The sequence below is a fragment of the Andrena cerasifolii genome, chromosome 5 (genome assembly GCF_050908995.1).
Source record: "Andrena cerasifolii isolate SP2316 chromosome 5, iyAndCera1_principal, whole genome shotgun sequence".
Taxonomy (NCBI): Eukaryota; Metazoa; Arthropoda; class Insecta; order Hymenoptera; family Andrenidae; genus Andrena; species Andrena cerasifolii.
Window position 1 is genome coordinate 8,341,866 of NC_135122.1, and position 19,003 is coordinate 8,360,868.

The 19,003-nt window shown below is 36.5% G+C and overlaps 1 protein-coding gene across 1 annotated transcript in view; it reads left to right on the plus strand.

Moving 5' to 3' along the window:
* The first annotated feature begins 542 nt into the window (after positions 1–542).
* LOC143369221 (uncharacterized) overlaps positions 543–19,003 on the plus strand; it is a 59,713-nt gene continuing 41,252 nt past the window's right edge. The window contains exons 1-3 of the mRNA XM_076812877.1: positions 543–852; positions 7,616–7,945; positions 16,061–16,249. Of these exons, the coding sequence (XP_076668992.1) occupies positions 543–852; positions 7,616–7,945; positions 16,061–16,249 (829 nt within the window). The remainder of the gene's footprint in view (positions 853–7,615; positions 7,946–16,060; positions 16,250–19,003) is intronic.

Genomic DNA, 19,003 nt, shown 5'->3' on the forward strand with positions numbered 1-19,003 from the left:
CTGGTCTATTCAACTGCAAGTAATTTCTACTTTTCCGGCACCTTTAAAATTTTCATTTTCAAACACTTTTATGAAAACTTTGCACCGATTTACCTACAAGTAAATGTGAATTACTTTACGTCAAACAGAAACAAGGAAAATGAAATGAAATACTTATACTGGAAATATTTATTGAATCACTCAAATATTAAACACGTTAACTTGCAAACCCCTCTTATTATTAAAACTAAGAAAGTATTACTGTAAAATATTTATTGCAAAAATGTGTGGCTCGCTATCTTGCCAAAAATAAGTTGGTTACGAATCATTTTATTAATCACATCGCTATGATAATTGTGCGTACTACATAAATTTGACAGTGATGCACTAAATATTTCCAGTACTGTAACTTTTATAAACACTGTTAGATTTTCATCTGTGTAAAGATACAATACAGACTTTAAATTTAATTCGTGGCTCACTGTGCATACACATCTTTTCAAATATCCAACTGTCGCGTAAACGTACGGTAGAAAAGAGAAACGTGAAGGAAGGAGGGAAAAATGAATTGCAGGAACCCTAGAAGAAGCCTGCGACTACGGCGTCAGGAGACCGCGGGGCCCTCCTCAAGAAGAAGGAGCTCCGCACGAGAAGGGGCACGTAAACGTACCCCTGGGCCCGTCGTGGTGTTGTCCGCCGGGGGTGGCGGTGGTGGTGGCGGGGGCGGAGGTGGGTGCAGACGCCGTGACTTGGAACGACGCGGGGGTGGCGGTCGGGGGGCTCCCTGCCTTGCCACCATCAGCTCCTCTGTCGCCGGGAGCGCGGGGGGCTGTGGCCCTGTGGTGGGGCTCCCCTCCTATAAAAAGCGTCAAGGTATCCTCTTCATCGCCCCAAAGAAGTTCAAGTTCGCACGAATTTTTATTGAAGTAATAATCTGCTTTAGCTTCACGTTCTTCGAATAGTTCTTTTAATCAAATATATATTTCAAACACAAGCTGTTCGTACTATTAGCGGTGAGCGTTTTTCTTGAGAATGACGGGTATGTGAGGGAAATAGAAGAGGAAAACGTTCTCCTATTCCTTGTCGATACTTCTGACAGCTTAAGTTAATTTTTTTAATTTCGAATCGCGATAGTGATGTTCATTATTTTAGATAGGAAGTTGTATTTGCTCTTGTGCCATGTGAATGTGGTTGTCAAGCACAATTCGGAGACGATAATGTTCAATTACAGAAAATCAGAAGTGGGGAACGTTATTGGCATCTTGTGTGTACCAGCCTTACAGAATTATGTTTCATTTGTAAAGTTTGGAACTTTTGCAATTCTCGTATCGTTGAACACGTCTCCTACTTGCGTATGTGTGTAGGCCAATCATAGAGTAGGGTAGTTCAGAATTAATTATTTATTGTTTAAAGTTTACTGTAAATGTAAAATATTGATTTAAGCTATCTTATTGCTTGTAAAAGGGACTGAAACTTCCTCCTCTTCTATTTTTTTAACATACTCATTGCTGACGAGAAGAACTCTATCTACTAATAACGTGAACATTCTATATTATAATTAGACATTGTTAATTACATAAACTGTTCCATGGTATTCACATAACTTTTTGCTACAGAGGTTATTTGTTCAGTCTGAAGGAATTAATTACGTGTAACACTAATTAGTACACTGTTGGTTATAAGTTTGAGGACACTTTCTTAATTAACATATTCCAATTAACAATTTTCAGTTCGAAGAAAACCTATAGTTAATATTTAATTTGCATATAGAATAATTCTTTGATAATGATTTTACACAACCGGTAAATAAAGGTGACAAGTGAAGTATCTTGCAGACAACTATTATTAAAGAATTTTGAAATGTAAGACTTTTTTACAGTGTATAGTATATTATGGCGAGAAACATAAAAGGAGTTGACAGACAGAATGTTTAAAAAGTGTAGAAAGATGTCATAATATCTGACAATGAGTTTGTTGTGCTAATGAAAATAAAATAGAAACAGTCATCAAGTAAATCAAGACTGAATAAATAAAAAGAGCTACGCATATTTTCTTGGCAATAAAAACAGAAGTATGGAATACAATTTGAATGGCAACTTTTGAATCGAAAAATAAAGAAATTAATTCTTATTTCACTGTTTGCAGAAGGTGAGTTCAAATTTACAATCGACAATGTACATATTACAAACTGTTATATTTTTTTTTTCTTGCAAGTTTATCTTAACATACGAAACAATGGAAATGTAAATTCTATGCACACAATTTTTTAATTTAGTTAACAATTACAATTTTTAAACTCTGATAGTAGATTATTATTCTAATAAAAAGGTTCTCATATGCCTACGATTACGAAAATTAGTAAACATCTCTTTCATTAATCATTAGTTCCAAAAGCTTCGTTCGAATCTGCTTTTAGTATTGCGTGGCCAGTGAGAATATCACCACCCAAACTGGGTAAAATAATTGAATTAATATTAATGTTTTACCAAAATTTGAAAAATTGAATACGCACATAGAAAGTTGAATAATGAAGACAGAAATTTTGAAAGAGCATACCTTCTACAATTTCCTTTACAACGTTTTCGAAAATATTATTTAATAAAAGTGGTGATATAAGTGTTTTACTAAATCTCCACTGAAAACCTTTTCGTTTATTTAATCATAACGAGGGCATTGGACGTCATATGTTGATCAGAATGCACATGGGATGAATATGTTATAAAACTACCATTACTAATAATTAGTACTATTATTTGAAGTAAATTATAAGGTAAAACAAAAAACCTACAACTCTTATAAAAATTGATATCGTTATCTGAAGTGGTTTCGAAGAAAACAGCTTGTAGCACTGTATTTTAGAACCGTGTACAAATTTTGTACCACTTCTACTTCAGATTTTTCAATTACACCTCCACTCATGACTTTCTTTTAGAGGAAACACCAAATTTGCTTGACCATGTAGCATGAAATAATACCATTTTCACAGGACAAAGTTTAAAAATAAAATTACATCGATATCATTAATACAATCTTCAAAAAAATCTTAGTGAGGTATCTTGTACAACCTTTACACTTTGCACCTTTAAGCAATACACTCAATAAGTAATTACAGCAGTTTGAGAAGTTTAACATCGTTATTCCAGTGGAGCTGTCGGGTTAAGCAAGGTATGCGCTAGATATAGAAAGACATGCTTTGCCTAGTTGACTGTTCTGAATCTTATCTAACGTGTCACGTTAACTGTATTAGGCTTGTCTGCACTGGTAAAGGCTTAGTAATCTTATTCAATCTCTCAGTAGATTTAACCCGCTATGGTCAGACATCGCATTCAGAATTCACTGGTTTAATTTTGCTAATTTATTACCGCCCCTTAAACTACTAATGAACATTTACAAATGAAAAGTTTATTTCTACAATTCTTATTAATTTATTATATAAATTTTATTAATTTATTTTCTTATAGCATGAAAGGATTTCTACCGTAAACAGTAATATTCTTAGGATCTTGAAAATGATGGCAATGGAAGGTGATTTATAAAATCGTAAATGTTTAAACAAACCACATTCTTTTAAAATATCATGATTCTTATTGATTACGGTGGAGATTTTAATGGATTTAAATGATTTTAGTAATTGAATTTCACTTATCTGTACCAACAATATAGTATGAATGCAGTTTGATAGTATGTTTCTATGCGAAGTAAAATATTTATATTTCCTGATAAAAATGACAAGTCAATTATGTTTAGTAAAATTACCTGATATTTCTCACATATAACTTTTCAAACACTGAATGAAACAAGGTTCTGTGCTTCAAAACACTAATTTGTTAACTCAATTAAACACTTCCAAAATTTCTAATTACTCAGTTTTAACAATATAATACATCATTTTGTAAATACCAACTTCCAACTCAACATTTAAAATTGCCTCTGTAATGCATTATATTATATAATAAATTTAACACTGTTTGCGTGTAGTAGTGCAAACTGCTCTTAGATAGATAAAGCCTAAATATCTTATTCCACGTCACAGCGTATCTGGGTCACCATGGTCATACTCTGTATCCATATCCGACATTTATAGTGAACATGCCTGTTCGTGATTAGGAAGCTCCCGTGGTCGAAGATGTAGTTAGTATACATATCGTTACATTGTCTAAAGCAAATAACAACAAATTATCTTTGATATTTCAAATCGCCAACCGTGAATCGACTGTTTCAAGGTCGTAAGCAGAACTTCGTGATTACAGTTGCACAATGCCTTGCGTGACAACGGAAGCAGAAATATAATAAAGAAGTGCATTAGAAATTAGTAGAAAATCGATCTACAATAATCGATATATGGAAATTGGTATCGTTTTATGCTAGCGTAAGTTTTTGCACGAAATATGACGATAGAACAACGTGGTGAATTGAAAAATGAAATTCTTCATCCACTTTATATCATGATAAATATTCAGTTCTTTATTTGTTTAAACCTTTTTTTATACAGCTAATCTCACCGAAGTAAATAATTTGTTAAAATTACGATTTTAAGAGATCTTGGCTTTCTGAGTTTCTAATTTTAATTAAACTACGTTGTTGATAAGAAAAAATTAAAACAATCAGCTGTCGAATCCGTTTTTCCGTTTGAAAATTGGTGTAAAACATAGGTTGTAAAAGAAATTACAGGCTCTCGCATTGAAGTATAAATGAATGAATTTTAAAATTTATTAGAAAAAAAAGGATAAGCGTGAAGAAGTATGAGCAATCGTCACAAGCAGGCGTACATTTAAAATCACACTTTCGTTCAAATTACTATCACCTTTGTTGTGTCACTACTTTTACATCAAAATTGTATTAACCACAATAAAAAACATAAATGAATTTACAATTTCAGTAAATTAAAAAATGTATTAATCAATGCACAACTCTGGCTTGTCGTTATTATCTTCCGTAATCAGGCATGAGTATTGGCATTTGCTTAATTTCTAAACGTAATTACGAATTACTCTCTATTTAATAAACGAATGAGATTGACCCGTTACGATCACTCGGTCGTATAATTCGTGCCTGTAACCGCCGCTTCTAATTATTCGGAGTTTATTACAAACCAGTCTCGTATTCAGAGAGGCGCGTAATAAACATAATAAACGTGCCTCTCTGAATAATGTGTGCCGTGAGTATAGCCAACGTTCTAGCAAATTTATCGATATTTCGGCGTATATCGCTTAGGTAGAGGTCGCAATGAATCTTCCAAGAGAAATAACGAACCTTCATTACTCAGAGCAGTTTGTTCTCGAAATTATGCCATTTGACATATGTCAATTCGTCTCGAACACCTTACTGTTAGTATCGCTTCATGGTTTAAAGATTTTTACCGTATTAGTCTCGCCAATATAATTATTGATTTATGCATACTTTGTTGTCAAATTATATGATTTTATCATTCAATCTTACAAGACATTCGAACTGCCTAGTCTCAACATTGATATACTTTCTTAAGCCTATAATCGCAGATTATAATCTACTTTTAATTGAATCTTCAGTGAAAAAGGATAAAACGTTATTCTGTTCAATGAGGCGTCCTATATAATCGTGCACATTTCTTGCTAGAGACGCAGGCGTTCAAAATTGTCTATTTAAAAATATGTATTATGTTCTATTCTTATATTTGTCATATCAAATATCTTATCTAGCACATATCACATTGCACGACACATATACATACATAAAATGGAGCTGAAAAGATTTTGTAAAAATGAGACTGTGAAATTGGTATTTTTGCAACATATATACAACGAACTGTTTGATTGGCAGAACTTATATATTGTCACACTTGTTGTAAGCCAAGAATCTGTCGAAATCTATCGATTCATCTCAGTGCGATTAGATCAACAACTGTCAATACAAATATTTGAGAAAAAGATCTCTAATACATCGACGACAAAAGCGAAACCTATCCCGTGCTTTTAAATAGAATTTAATAGAGGAATCGAACGCTATTATTATACACGGTGGTGGAAAACGGAGATCCGAAACCGAGGAGACCATCTCCAGGGATTTGATGAGATCGATAGCGGGAGCCCGGTTAATTGAACTTTTTCATCGTCATGAATTTTTTAAAACCTATATCGTCAATTTCTGAGCCTGAAATTAAATTTCACGCTGACAGCGTTTTAACGCAGTTCCCGTGTCCTCGTTAAAGATTCAGTTATTTTTCGCGCGACACGGCTAAGCGCGGAGATTCGCTCGCGATTTACCCAAAACGCCGATGCTCTGCCAAGTAGACTCCCATTTGAACTCGACTCGCCCTAATCTCGGAGTCAGGTCGGCCTAAGCGGCCATGTTTGTAACAGAGGTTTCTGTAGAAAGTTACGTCAGTATCCCGTAACAACATGGGCCCAGACTTCCTTCCCTCAAACTATCCTCAACGGTCGTTGTTGCGTGTAAGACAGGGGAACATAAATGCTGTTCTCCGAGTTCGGGCTGACTCTGATAAATTGAGGGAAATAACCCAACCAGAAACAAGAAAGCTACTAACCAGGGTAATAATACACTACTTCCGCCGCGTGCGACGAAGGCAGAAATTAAAAAACTTCTAAGGTACCATTCCAGAATAAACGAAAAGTTACGAAATGTCTGTGCTTGTAACTCGTATTTCACGAGCATACTATACCAAAAGCTTTGTTTTGTTTACTATATAGAGCGGCAACGTTAAAAAATATTTGGAAAATTTCGAGTACCATTCTTCCGTACGAGGCTTGGATTTTGAAAACGATTAGTTACAATAGTGTTGAGTAGAAATACAATTGAAGAGTCCTTGTAGAAAACACTGTAAGTGCCAAAACTAAATTTTTTTATCAGAAAATGTTCTACGCGCCAATGGCAATACTATGTATAGTACCTATAGAATTTAATGTAATTTAATTTGATTTTTTTTTTATTAAGTTTAAATTTTTGTGGTGGAGGAGTTATTGTATACTTAAGCATCTTTAGCAGTAAAAACAAATGAAATTTCGTAAATAATTTAAAGTGAGGGAAGTTTTTTCCCTCTGCTGAAAAAATTGATTTTTGGCACTTACAGTGTTTTCTACAAGGGCTCTTCAATTATCAAGGATGAGTAGTCTCTTATACGATACCTTGTTATATTCTTATACAATGAATTTTGCATTACAATTAATAATTATTTCAATATGTGTTTATATAATATTACATTCACTAAAATAGATGGAATTACTCCCATAAACGCCACATACAATATCGATCCATCCCAAATATGGGAGTTCACTAAAGTACCTTCATCGCCTATCCTCGCCCTGTATAGACGACCAAACTCAATTTCCTCAAAGAGATCATGACTAGTGCCAAAAGTCCAATATCACAATAATTCAACGCAAACAGGACAAAATTCGTGACCACCATTCTCCAATTTCCCCCATAAAAGTCAATTCGCGAATCTAGATAATTTATTTATAAACAGTACGCCATCCTTGTCCAATCCATTTCTGCTACAAGCCAGCTAGATGGATCCCAGATTTTGGGTAAATCGCGAGTTGGATCTCTTACTGTTCCGTTAGAGCGCGTGTCAAGTGCATGTAAATCGTCGCGGAGGTCTGGTGGACATTAAAGCGTAAAACGATATGAAATTCTGAAGGTAGCGGTACCGCCTGGGGCCGAGGCAGCCGAGTCCATGGCAGAGGTCGCGGGGGCGGCGCGAACTTACTCGGTTCGGGCGTCGCCCCCGCGAATTACTCTTCAGGACTGCAGGTCGTAGCGCCTGAGCTACGTGAAGTCGTGAATATCCTCGGCGAGAGGAACCAAGTTGGCACGCTCACCGGCGTGGGACTACCGCCCGGGGCCCTGGACAACGAAGACAACGGCGACGAAGAGGAGGGCACGGCGCCGAAAAGGCCGCCGAGACCCCTCTACAGGAGGCTGATCAATTACGTTCGACAGGCTTGGACCGGCGTGAAATTCGCTTTAGGTATTATGCCTGCTTAATATTGAACACATGTACTTTGGTGTAATCGATTCCACTGCAACGAAAATCATTGCACGCATTATGAACGCATGGTAGATTTTTCAAACACTTTAAGGTGAAATGATGTGTTGATGTTTATGGATAGCGACTGATTTAAATCTTGGGATTGGTGGGATTGTGAAATGTACAGTGGGGAGGAAGATTAAAGGTGGGGTTGAAACGTATTCTGCTCTTTATAATAATAGTTGCTCCCAGTTAGTACTTTCGTGCGCAATGTGTTGGAAATAGGACCGAAATTGCAATTAGAGATAATTCGATACTAAAATTGAATTTCAGGTTGATATTCTGTTTTCGTATTGTTTGCAAGGGTAATAATAGAATGCCCCCACCCCCAAGAAATCTATCAGAGGATAAATAGGATTGTTTGGAAACTTATTTTATTTTTTTTAAACATTGCAATAATTTTTTGTAGGAAGTGAAAACAGTTATTGTAAGAGGTAACTTACTTTTTGAATATTGAATGGTATTTGAACTTTCGAATAGCACTTGGTTCACGATCTTGCTTAAGTACTCGATCAGGTGGTGTTTTATCTAGAAAGTGTCTTAAAAATAGATCTTCAAATTATTAATTAATGCATGGTGTTAGTATGAGTAAAACGTAGAAATCTCATAATCTTTTGACAAATGGTAGCTGAGCAATTTCAAATTAAGTGAGCGTTCTCTCATAATTCCGTTTTTTAATTGCAAATGGATCTTTGATTTTCCGCGGAATGGAACCTTTAGAAGAAAGTAAGGAATTAAAGACAGAACGCTTAAGTTAATTAAATGGGATTTATTAGAGGAAAACTGTTAAGTGGTATCGAAATCCCTTCACAGTTTTGCAATCTGGGATTTGGTTCTAAATGTACAAACAACTGAGATTTCATTCCTGAAACTCAGAATATAATTATTGAGGAATATGGAGGTGCAGCTGCCCAGTACAACTGTACGAAACTTATGATTGGATGAAGATCTGAATTTCGCGATGCATGATTATTCTAGCGATCATCGTTTATACTAAATTAGAGTAGCTATTAGTAATGGCGCTATATTACCGTGAATTAGAATTGCGAATTCTGACTTTGAAGTCGATTTAATATGTAAAATATGTTACATATGGGGTGGACGGATACTTTTGTAACTGTACACAAACGTGAATATTTAAAAACCTGTGTTGCCATTAAACACGTTGAAATAATCCTGGTACGATCTGCAAGTATGCATCTAGAGAAAATAATCCCTGAAACGCAAAAGTCTCGTATCTCGTTTAATTTTAGAGATATCAATCTGTAATTTTCTTATTCCGTCCCCAATTACTGAAATATGCAGGCGAGACGCTCAGGGATGTATCTAAATCATGGTGGCTAAATGCGAGTTGATAGATGAAGCAGCATATGCTCCAGATCGGATGTATGTTTTCCCGTAGTTCGTGCCAATTCATTGCATGCTCTATCGTGCTCTCGAACTGGCATCCCCTGAAGTGCCTAGAACACATTTTCCTGGAACGTGTGAGTCTCTTGAGCTTCCGTTGCAACGGGACTCGAAGCTACTCACGTGTTTTACCGGGCATCTATGTTGCATGATTCCTACATGCTTGTTTGTATCTACCAGCACGTCCGCCAGTTTTCCACGTATTCTAAGGGTTATTGTGTTCGATTTACCTAAAATCGACTTCCTTCCTGTTCTGAGTCGAGTGGCTATCATAGCCGCGCGCTATTTTCCCCTAACGCAAAATCTTTTAACAAGGAATGTCCTCATAGTGTTAAATACCGATTTGAAATTTCCTAGGCGCATAAAGCTGATAAAAGTAAGAGGCGCGTATATTTTTCGACAGTAGTAGCGCTAAGTTAAGGGATAATGTTATCTAATAATGTTTCAACCCTATAATGTTATTCGAAAAATTTTGGAAATTTTTATTATAATTATTTTTATTCGACAGAGATGCTCCATTCGTATTGATACATCAACTTAACGATATTATACCACATCTATGTGACGTTATTTACCATAAATAAATATACGCTTGCATTTTCAATATTTGGGAAACTAGCGTTAATAAGATGAAACTGAGGAGTAGGTATTTCTTACAGTTCGCGAGTAATAACACAAAATCGGAAAAATTTCAGGTGTCAATTTCACCCCCCTAGAGCGAATTTTGGCAGCAAACAAAAATTGCGTTGTAATCGTGAGGAAACCCCCTACATATCTACAAAATTTCAGAATTTTTTGAATTTCCGGGTTCGGGATCTTCCCTTGCCAGTAGAAATACATTAGAATCAGTTTCTTAATTCTCCTCGATCAAAAGTTTTCTCCACAATCGTCCTCTTTTCAATTGCACCGAGAATCACGTTCCACCGTGTACATTTATTAAATATTCTGCTCATGCAATTTTCTGGTGGTTAACTAACAGCGACATGACCTACCTCGACACGAGGGTCTTAGATTCTCCAGCGTACTTCATGAAAATTCATGTAAACTGCACGTTGCATCATCCACAACTTACGTTTCCTCGAATGAATTTACGAGAAAAATATTTAAAAACAAACAGCAATACACGGGAACAGGTAACACGTACAATGGAAACGAACAATTCAAAAATCTTGCGCTATATTTGCAGAAACACCAAAAGTTGCCTGGATGTAATGAAGTTGATTTTACGCAAATACAAACCCATTTAAATTTAAAATATGCCAGTAATATAAAATAAAACTGTTCATGAACAAGATTCCATTAAATAATAATTTCACTTAGCAGTTCCTGTTACTTGGTCCAGAAATCTCTGTTCAAGAATAACGCCACCGACTTCTTGCTTGCAAATTTTTTTCACATGAAAGAACCCGTAATTACAGATTACAAGAATGTCCACCGTAACTGTAAGGGACCACAGATTGATATTTCCTATCGAAAGAACGAGCCGCGGTAAATTCCGCCAATGTTGTTTGCGAGCTGCTGCCTCTCGTTCGCGCTGAAGGTAACTGAATCCTCGGAAGCATTTCCCAGGCTGCAATTCAACGCCTCGTTTAATCGAAACGAATAAAAGCATACGTCGATACGCATCGAAACAACCTGACAATAGGTTCCGCGGAGAAAACTCGTTTAAACATGCAACGGCACTCGGTCAGTGTTGATGCATGCATGTCGATTGCACATGTTTGAAATCGTTGTCTGCACCGAGAGATATACGCACGCATGAATGTTAATTACTCTGCTTTTGAACCGTTCAGCTGGAACGTGGTTATTAGAAGTTTAAAGCAAAGGTTTCAATTGCCGCTGAGTTTACGGTATGACGAATTACGTATAAGAACTAATCTCGTTCCAAATACGGAGGAACTCGTTTCGCGCATGCAGACTGAGCTCATTGGCTCCGAAAAAGCGTTGGTGAACATTTGGACACGCTCTTTATTAGTGTGAGTAATTGAATTTAGTTTAGCTTGTTTTTTTTAAACTATGATAATTGGTCAGGACTACAATACAGGTGCTTCCATTAGATATACATTGATATGTACATATGCCTGTAATCAGAGTTGCCACCTCTCTAGTTTTCGCCCGAAGACTTCGGGTTTTGAAGCAAATCTTCGGGCTCCGGTTTTACTGAAAAAATCTCTGGATAGTAGAAAAAAAATGAGATAATAAGAAATTGTGGTATTATACAATGGTATCAATTTTATATACAATAAAAGTTATTAATTAAGAAAACAGATACTTTTAAATTCTGAACTGTTTGAGCTTAAAAGAATTGCACATTTGTTTTCCGGATATTCGAGAACAAAACTTTTTTTTTGCTTTTTCCATCTTCAGGTTTATATTCGAATCACCGGATTGGAATGTGTGGCACTCCGCGATTTCTATGTTGATAAGGTGGCAACCCTGCCTGTAATAGGCATACCAATAGGAACCACAGATACCTAAATACATAGTTCCATTTTCTGATCACAAAATAGGGTAGATGATTCTGGTCGCGAATTGAAGCTAGAGCGAATGATTGCCGCAGGAAAGACAAAATATGTCCCGTAGGGGGTGCGTTTCATGCCTTACAAAGATCCAATATCTGAAAGACGAGCGAAATGTGAATGTCGACGAATCCGCCCTTGTTTCGCCTCTGCTCTTCATATCCCGCAATTTTTGTCCCCTTCTGCGTTCTCTTCCTTTCATATCCTCTTGATTGCCGCCAGGAAGTAACCACTCCATCATCTTGATTCCTTTCCCCTGTCAATATCAAATATTGGTAGGACATCGTCAGTATGCATCACACGAGTTACGTAGATATTACCGAAAAAGAGAGAAACCTCTTTAGCATTTTAGGAGCTTCATCGGTATAGTACCTATGTTGATCATTCTTTTTTTCTTGATGAAAGTTTGGGGATGTCAGTTGCAAGAATCTTAAGTTAAAAACTTATTTTGAGATCCATTCATACGCGAACTATAAGCAGGGGCGGATTTGGGTATTGCTAAGTAGGCTGCAAATTTTGGGTGTGGCAAATTTTGGAGCGGCAAATTTTGGAGAGCTTCAAATTTGGGGGGCGGCAAGTTTTTGGTAGCGATAAATTTTGGGGAGCATCAAATTTTGAGGATCGGGAAATTTTGGGGAGCATCAAATTTTGAGGAGCGATAAATTTTTGAGATCGGTAAATTTTGAGCGAAAAAAATTGAAAAAGTTTTAAACACGGAAGCTTGAGACAACATTAAAAACAATTCACTTTTTTATGTAACGAATTAGCAATGACTCGAATGTGAATTGCCATATTGAATTAATTTTGAATTTTTCTCGACTGTTTTAAATTAATGTATTTGCGAAATCCAACTTAAAGTGGGTCGAAACGACTTGAGCTTTTTTGGGGAGCTAGAACGATTAGTTTACTAGTTAACGTGTTTCAGCGTTTTGAACAAAAATTGCAATTAATCGGAATTGGGGAAAAATTTTGAAGGTCGCTTTTGCAACTTTTTTATCTGAGCCTGTAATGAAAATTTGAAGATCCCGTTTGTAGATTGAAGTTAGTTCTATGCATGCTGCGAATTTACATCACAATTTCACAATTCTATTACAAAAAATCAGTTGGAATATTTTTAAGCACAAACCAGCCCCGACTAATGGGGACAGATTATGGCAACAAAAAATTTCCACATCTGTGGCTTACTGTCTCTATAATGAGTAAAATTTTCATTATCCACATTTTTCATATAATGACAGTATTTTTCTCATGAAATTACGAAACGGAAATTAAAATCCTGTCTGAAATATACAGAAAAATATGCCCAAAGTGGCACAAAATAACCCCAGATAACGGTATATAAAAGCCGCGGATGAATGAAATTGGGAACAGTACATAAATGGAAAGGCCGAGAACGAGGAGCATCGAACACGTTGGAAGGCAGTATTCTTATTTCGGTTGGTGGAAATACGAAATTGACCAATCAGAAAACTAGGTTACCGTTGCCTTTTGGAATTTTCCGTGTGATACACGATGCCCCGTTTGATGGATCCGCGTAGTGTCGTAACGTAAGATTGCAACGAGTCCCCTGAATCAAAATCTTCCGTGCTGCACGGGAGCCATCGGCCATGCCTCATATGAATTTCAATTACGAGCACGCATTCTTTCGTGCCTGTACGTATTTCGCGACGCGAGCGAGATTTATTTCACAACCACGCGGCAGTCCGCAGCGGCGACGAGTAAAGCAAGGGATCATCTTTCATTCTTGGTTGGAAAAATGGAACGGCAGATACGCGTTCCTGGCTGACGATTCCATTCGGCAGCTCCCGTATTTTTTTTTTCGGTTACACGGGTTCGTCAAAGAATTTCACAGGGTGTACCTAGATGGGAATAGAATATTCATCGCTGATGGGATTTTTAACAATATTCAGGGAAATGCTAATTGGTGTTCTGCAGGAGAATTTCTTTAAGGCGAGGTAGTTTATACGAGGGAAAGCGTTTGACCATCGCTCAATCCAGATGGATGCCTTATGTAGACTCTGTAGCTTGATTACATTGGCAATGGAACTGTGAGTGGGTATATGTAAAAATTGTTTAGGCTAGTGTTAATCGAAAATTAAGAATAGATCTAGTTCATTAACGTTGTTCTATAAGTCGCAAAAGTTGGAATGCTTTCGTGAACCACTGCATGCCGCGGCATCGATATTGTATTGTATTGTAATAAAATAGGAACAAGCATAACGCATATCGAGAGGAACAAGGGGAGTATTTTGCTTCGAACACCGCGGAGAATTTGTAATTTAGCGTATCAATGATGTAAAGTCCTCGTATGATAACATTGTACCCGCGGGTACGAAATTCAAATTTATGCAAAGTTTATTTAAGCGAAGATTCCGTTTTCTACGCACGTATACGGTACGTGCATTTATCAGGAACGAAGGGTTTAGAGATCTTACTGTAAATAAGCAGCTCGAATTGTTCGCAAATGAACGCAGAGTTTAAACTATTTTTTTTTTCCGCAGAAGGTGAACAAATAGTATGCAGAAGAGACTACTATATATTACGAGTTATTTAATTAATTTGTAGATCCTACTTTATTCCCACTTTTATTAAAATCCCAAAGTTGCATATTGAATAGGTAACCGTCTTTTCCACGTTGATCTGTCGCTGTTGAATTCTGGTTATCTTGAAACGAAGTTTTTGACGCCAACGAAGGGATTTGCGCGGATATAGATAACAGTGTGCATGCACGTGCATACCTCAACTACAACTTTTGAATACCAATGCCGAACTGCTATCATAACGTAGACTTCACTGGTTGGTCTGGAACAAGCTTATTCAGATAACAGTAGAAAAATATTGTTCGTACGAGTGGTATCCAGCAAACAAGCACTTAATTTAGAAACCACAAGTTTGATATATTAATGTAAATCGTTTGGATTTTCCTGATATTGTAAGGAAAATTAAATACAAAGCAAGTGCATGCAACTAGATACGAAACCATATGAATCTGTCGTCCATAAATATTATTTACAGAGTCAATCAACATATCCCGAGTAGAATTGAACTACATACACAGGGGCGGATTTTGAGATTTGCCGCCCCTAGGCTAACGTGAAATATCATCAAATATTTTAATTTAAAAGAGTTGAGACAATTTTAGAATTAATTTAATATGACAACTCACACATAAGTTATTGCTAATTTGTAATATGAAAAGAGAGTGAATTGTTTTTAAAGTTGTTTCAAGCTTCTGTGTTTAAACCTTTTCCAATTTTTTCACCCAAAATTCACCGCCCTCCAAATTTGTCGCCCTAGGCCTACTTAGTCTATATACAAATCGGCCCCTGCATACAATAGAAATTAAATACTTTTAATCTAAACTGCGTGAAAATACATGATTATAGGTGCACGCAGACATTAATGTATGCATTTGTGTGCTTTGCGATTCTCTAAAAAATCCGAAAGAAAGAATTTTATCATCGTTTCTATCAGATTTCGCGGGAATATCTTGTAACACTGAGTTTGCCCAGCAAATTTACTGGAACGTGTCGGTAGCACTGAATATGCGTTTTAAGATAAGCAATCAACAAATAAATCGTCCACTTCGGTGGCTAGAGTAAATGAGCCACTGATTACAAACGTATCCAGAGCAGCCCGTTTCAGATACGAGAGTGCACAAATCTGCAGGTGAAACGCGTGCGTGTCAGATATGAGCACAGACGTTAAGGGATTATTAATGTCGGCATGTTTACATAAACAAATATAGAATGGGCTGTAACACACATTTTACAAACATTTCATTGATTACGATGGAGGTAGATATCCATATTGATCGTTCGCTTCTACATCCTCCATAAAATATAGAGAGTGAATCATAAGTCCCACCTACTTTATACAATACTGTTCTTCATTGTTCGGCTGAAAGTCCAAACAGTAGTACAGATAGAAAATCGTACAATTAGGAGAAAGGTGGGTTAACATTAGAAACCTAGAGTCTGTTGCATGGATTTTCATGCAACAAATAAACTGGACAAGAGTTAAGGACTCACACTCTGTGACTATATGTGTAGATCGTAGAACGCAGAGATGACATTCGACGATCCTTTTTCCGCGATTAACAAAAGAATCGTTCGTTTTAACTTCGCAGACTCGGAATACGAGGAGGAGCCGACGCCGAGATACAGACCGGATTCTTTGGCGAGCCTTTGTCGAGCCACGAGATTCACCGAGACCGAGCTGAAGAGAATATATCGTGGCTTCAAGGCAGAGTGTCCCACGGGGGTCGTCAGAGAGGAAACTTTCAAGTGCATCTACTCACAGTTCTTTCCCCAAGGAGGTGGGTACATTATGGTATAATAACTGAAGAAAAAAAAATTTTACCGTGGTTTTAATTAACGATGAACCCGCGGTAACCACGTGAAGACCTGAACGGCATCTTGATTCGTTTAATTAAACACAGTAATGAACCCTCTCTCTTTAGAAAGGTTTCGAGAGCTTTAAGGGTAAAATTAGTTCTCGAAAAAATGCAGGAGTATGTATATGAGATTGCGATCTGTGACCCTAGTAAAGAGGTATTGAAAGGAACATAACAGGGGGTTGGTAGTGATCAATAATTTGCATTACAGAAGATTAAAATACTGACGATACTAATTACATGAAATAGTGATAGGAAAATTATAATAATTGATAGCTCTTTTCCTGATAATTTGTCACGTGGAATATTTGAAATAGCACGGATGTTTCGAAGCATAATGTGAAATAACAATAACTGATCACGCTATATTAAATAAGTAATACTGATTAAGTGATAGAAGTGTACGTATGGTCGGACAAGAGTGTTAAAAATATAAATTGGCAACTCCAGTGTCTTATCATATTGCCATAAAAGATCAGGAAGTTCGTTTCACGCATACCAATTAATTAACAAAACTTAAACCATTAAAGATATTAGTTAAAGACCACAGAACTAATTGAAGGCTCGCATGAGTAACATAAAACGAAACTTATACAGTTATTTCCTTCAGACCATGCGTCCAAGTACCGCAGCACATTTTTTATTGCTCCGGACATTACTTACGACCCCTCCGCGTTATTCCTTCCTTAACATCCTTCTACTCCTTTGCGGGCGTGGCAACACTTTCATTTCTGGGCATTATTCACGATACTCTTCTTCCTCCTTCCCTTGTCTGAACCTTCATACTTTATCCCTCACCTCCCCCTCATGCTATTTCCATTATTGTTACAGTTATCATCACATATTTCTTTTATTACCATCTTACTTCCGTCATCCGGAAGACTTGTACGCCGTTATATAGTTATTGCATTCTAAAGTCGGTTGTTACTTACATTCGGGTAAAAAACTTAATAACTCAAACCTGAATAGTGAAAACTTGAAAAGTGCCGCGAAAAACCACGAGCAGGTACCTACTACTGAGATGACTGACATTTACATCGACGACTCGACGTATCGCATGAAATATTTTGCTATTCAAATATTTCTATGTTTTAATGGCACGCTCGTATTATGGAAGTAGAATTTTCCTTCATCTCAAAATTGTGTATTATTTTACTGGCGGATAAATAATATAAAAGGTAGAAAGCTTTTTCACTATCTGGTTTACTACAGAATTCGCGTAGGTACGCATTTAAATTTCAAATATCGTAATTCTGCGTAGAATGGGCTATTACAACAGAGTACACTCCACGACTTTATGAGTTCTTGATTACGAGCTCGTAACTGCGTAAGCAAATTATTAATCCGACGTTGTAACACAAATTAGGCAATAAAATTGTTGTCAGATTAATGGGCTTTGCGAAATAAATTCTTTAAGGAACGTCATCGAAACGTAAAATAAGGCTATAATAGCCCAACGAGTTTGAGCATCATAAACTGTTGCATCGTACGTGTGTATGATAGTAATATTTTCAGTGTTCATATATGTATATATACGTGCATCTACTAGCGCGAAGGGGTTAAAAATTTTTATATTTCCTTCGCTCTTTATATTTTCTTCAGAACTCATAACTTCTTTACTACGATTTAAATTTATTACTAACGTGCTAAACTTTATGCACTGTTAGTTACAGTCAGGCAACACAATATTACAGAAATATCTGATATTTTATTCAAGCTAACTATTCCAACAAAATCCCTTCGTTTATTGAAACTCCCCGTGTACTCGTCAAAACTAATTTTTAACCGACTTCAAAAAGGAGGAGATTGTAGATTCGACCCGTATGTATTTTTTTTATGTTTGTCCACCCGTAACTCCTCAGCATATGGACCGATTTTGATGATCTCTTTTTTAGACTGCTTAAAAATAAAAATGCACTAAAAAGTAAAATATAATTTCTTTCCTTATTTAATATATGACTCTCAATATTTTTAAGTCGGCGCCAGATTTACACAGAGACAATGACGAGGCCCCGACATAAAATAATTGGGAGTCATAGATTAAATAAGGGGAAAAATTATTTTTCACTTTGTAGTGCATTTTTACTTTTTTTCGAGGTCGGTTTTGATTACTAAAATACAAAGTTAAGCTGACGGTATGCATATAACGTTCAAATGATTTTAATACAAGCATCATAATTGCACAAAATGATGGAGACTCAGCCATAGTTTAGCGAGCAATATTTAATCTATTTTGACGAATAAAATTCCTGGTAAAATAGTTATCTGCCAAGTTTCTGACATATTTTTCTGCTGGTAGCTTGTAATATCGCAAATGCGAAAGGGGATTCATGTTGCAGTATTGAAATAACGTTAAACAATGTAATCCTGTGAAAATAATATAGTATCAAAGGACGCACAGTGTAAACCCGAAAAACAGTTATTTCGATAAAAGGTTTCAGTTTAGAACCAAGCGAACGCTGTTACTCTCTATTTATTCGAGGCGGTGTATTTATATTTGAATTCCCTCTCTTTCGCGGCAACAAGGGATTTCACCGAAAAGCATAAGCAATAGAAAAGATATATGCGCGTGGGGGCGGGGGAAAGAAAAATACAAAGGGAAGGGAAGCACAATCGAATAGAGCAAATAGCTCCATGGTATCCCGTTCAACGTATATTTATAGTTACCATAGTAAC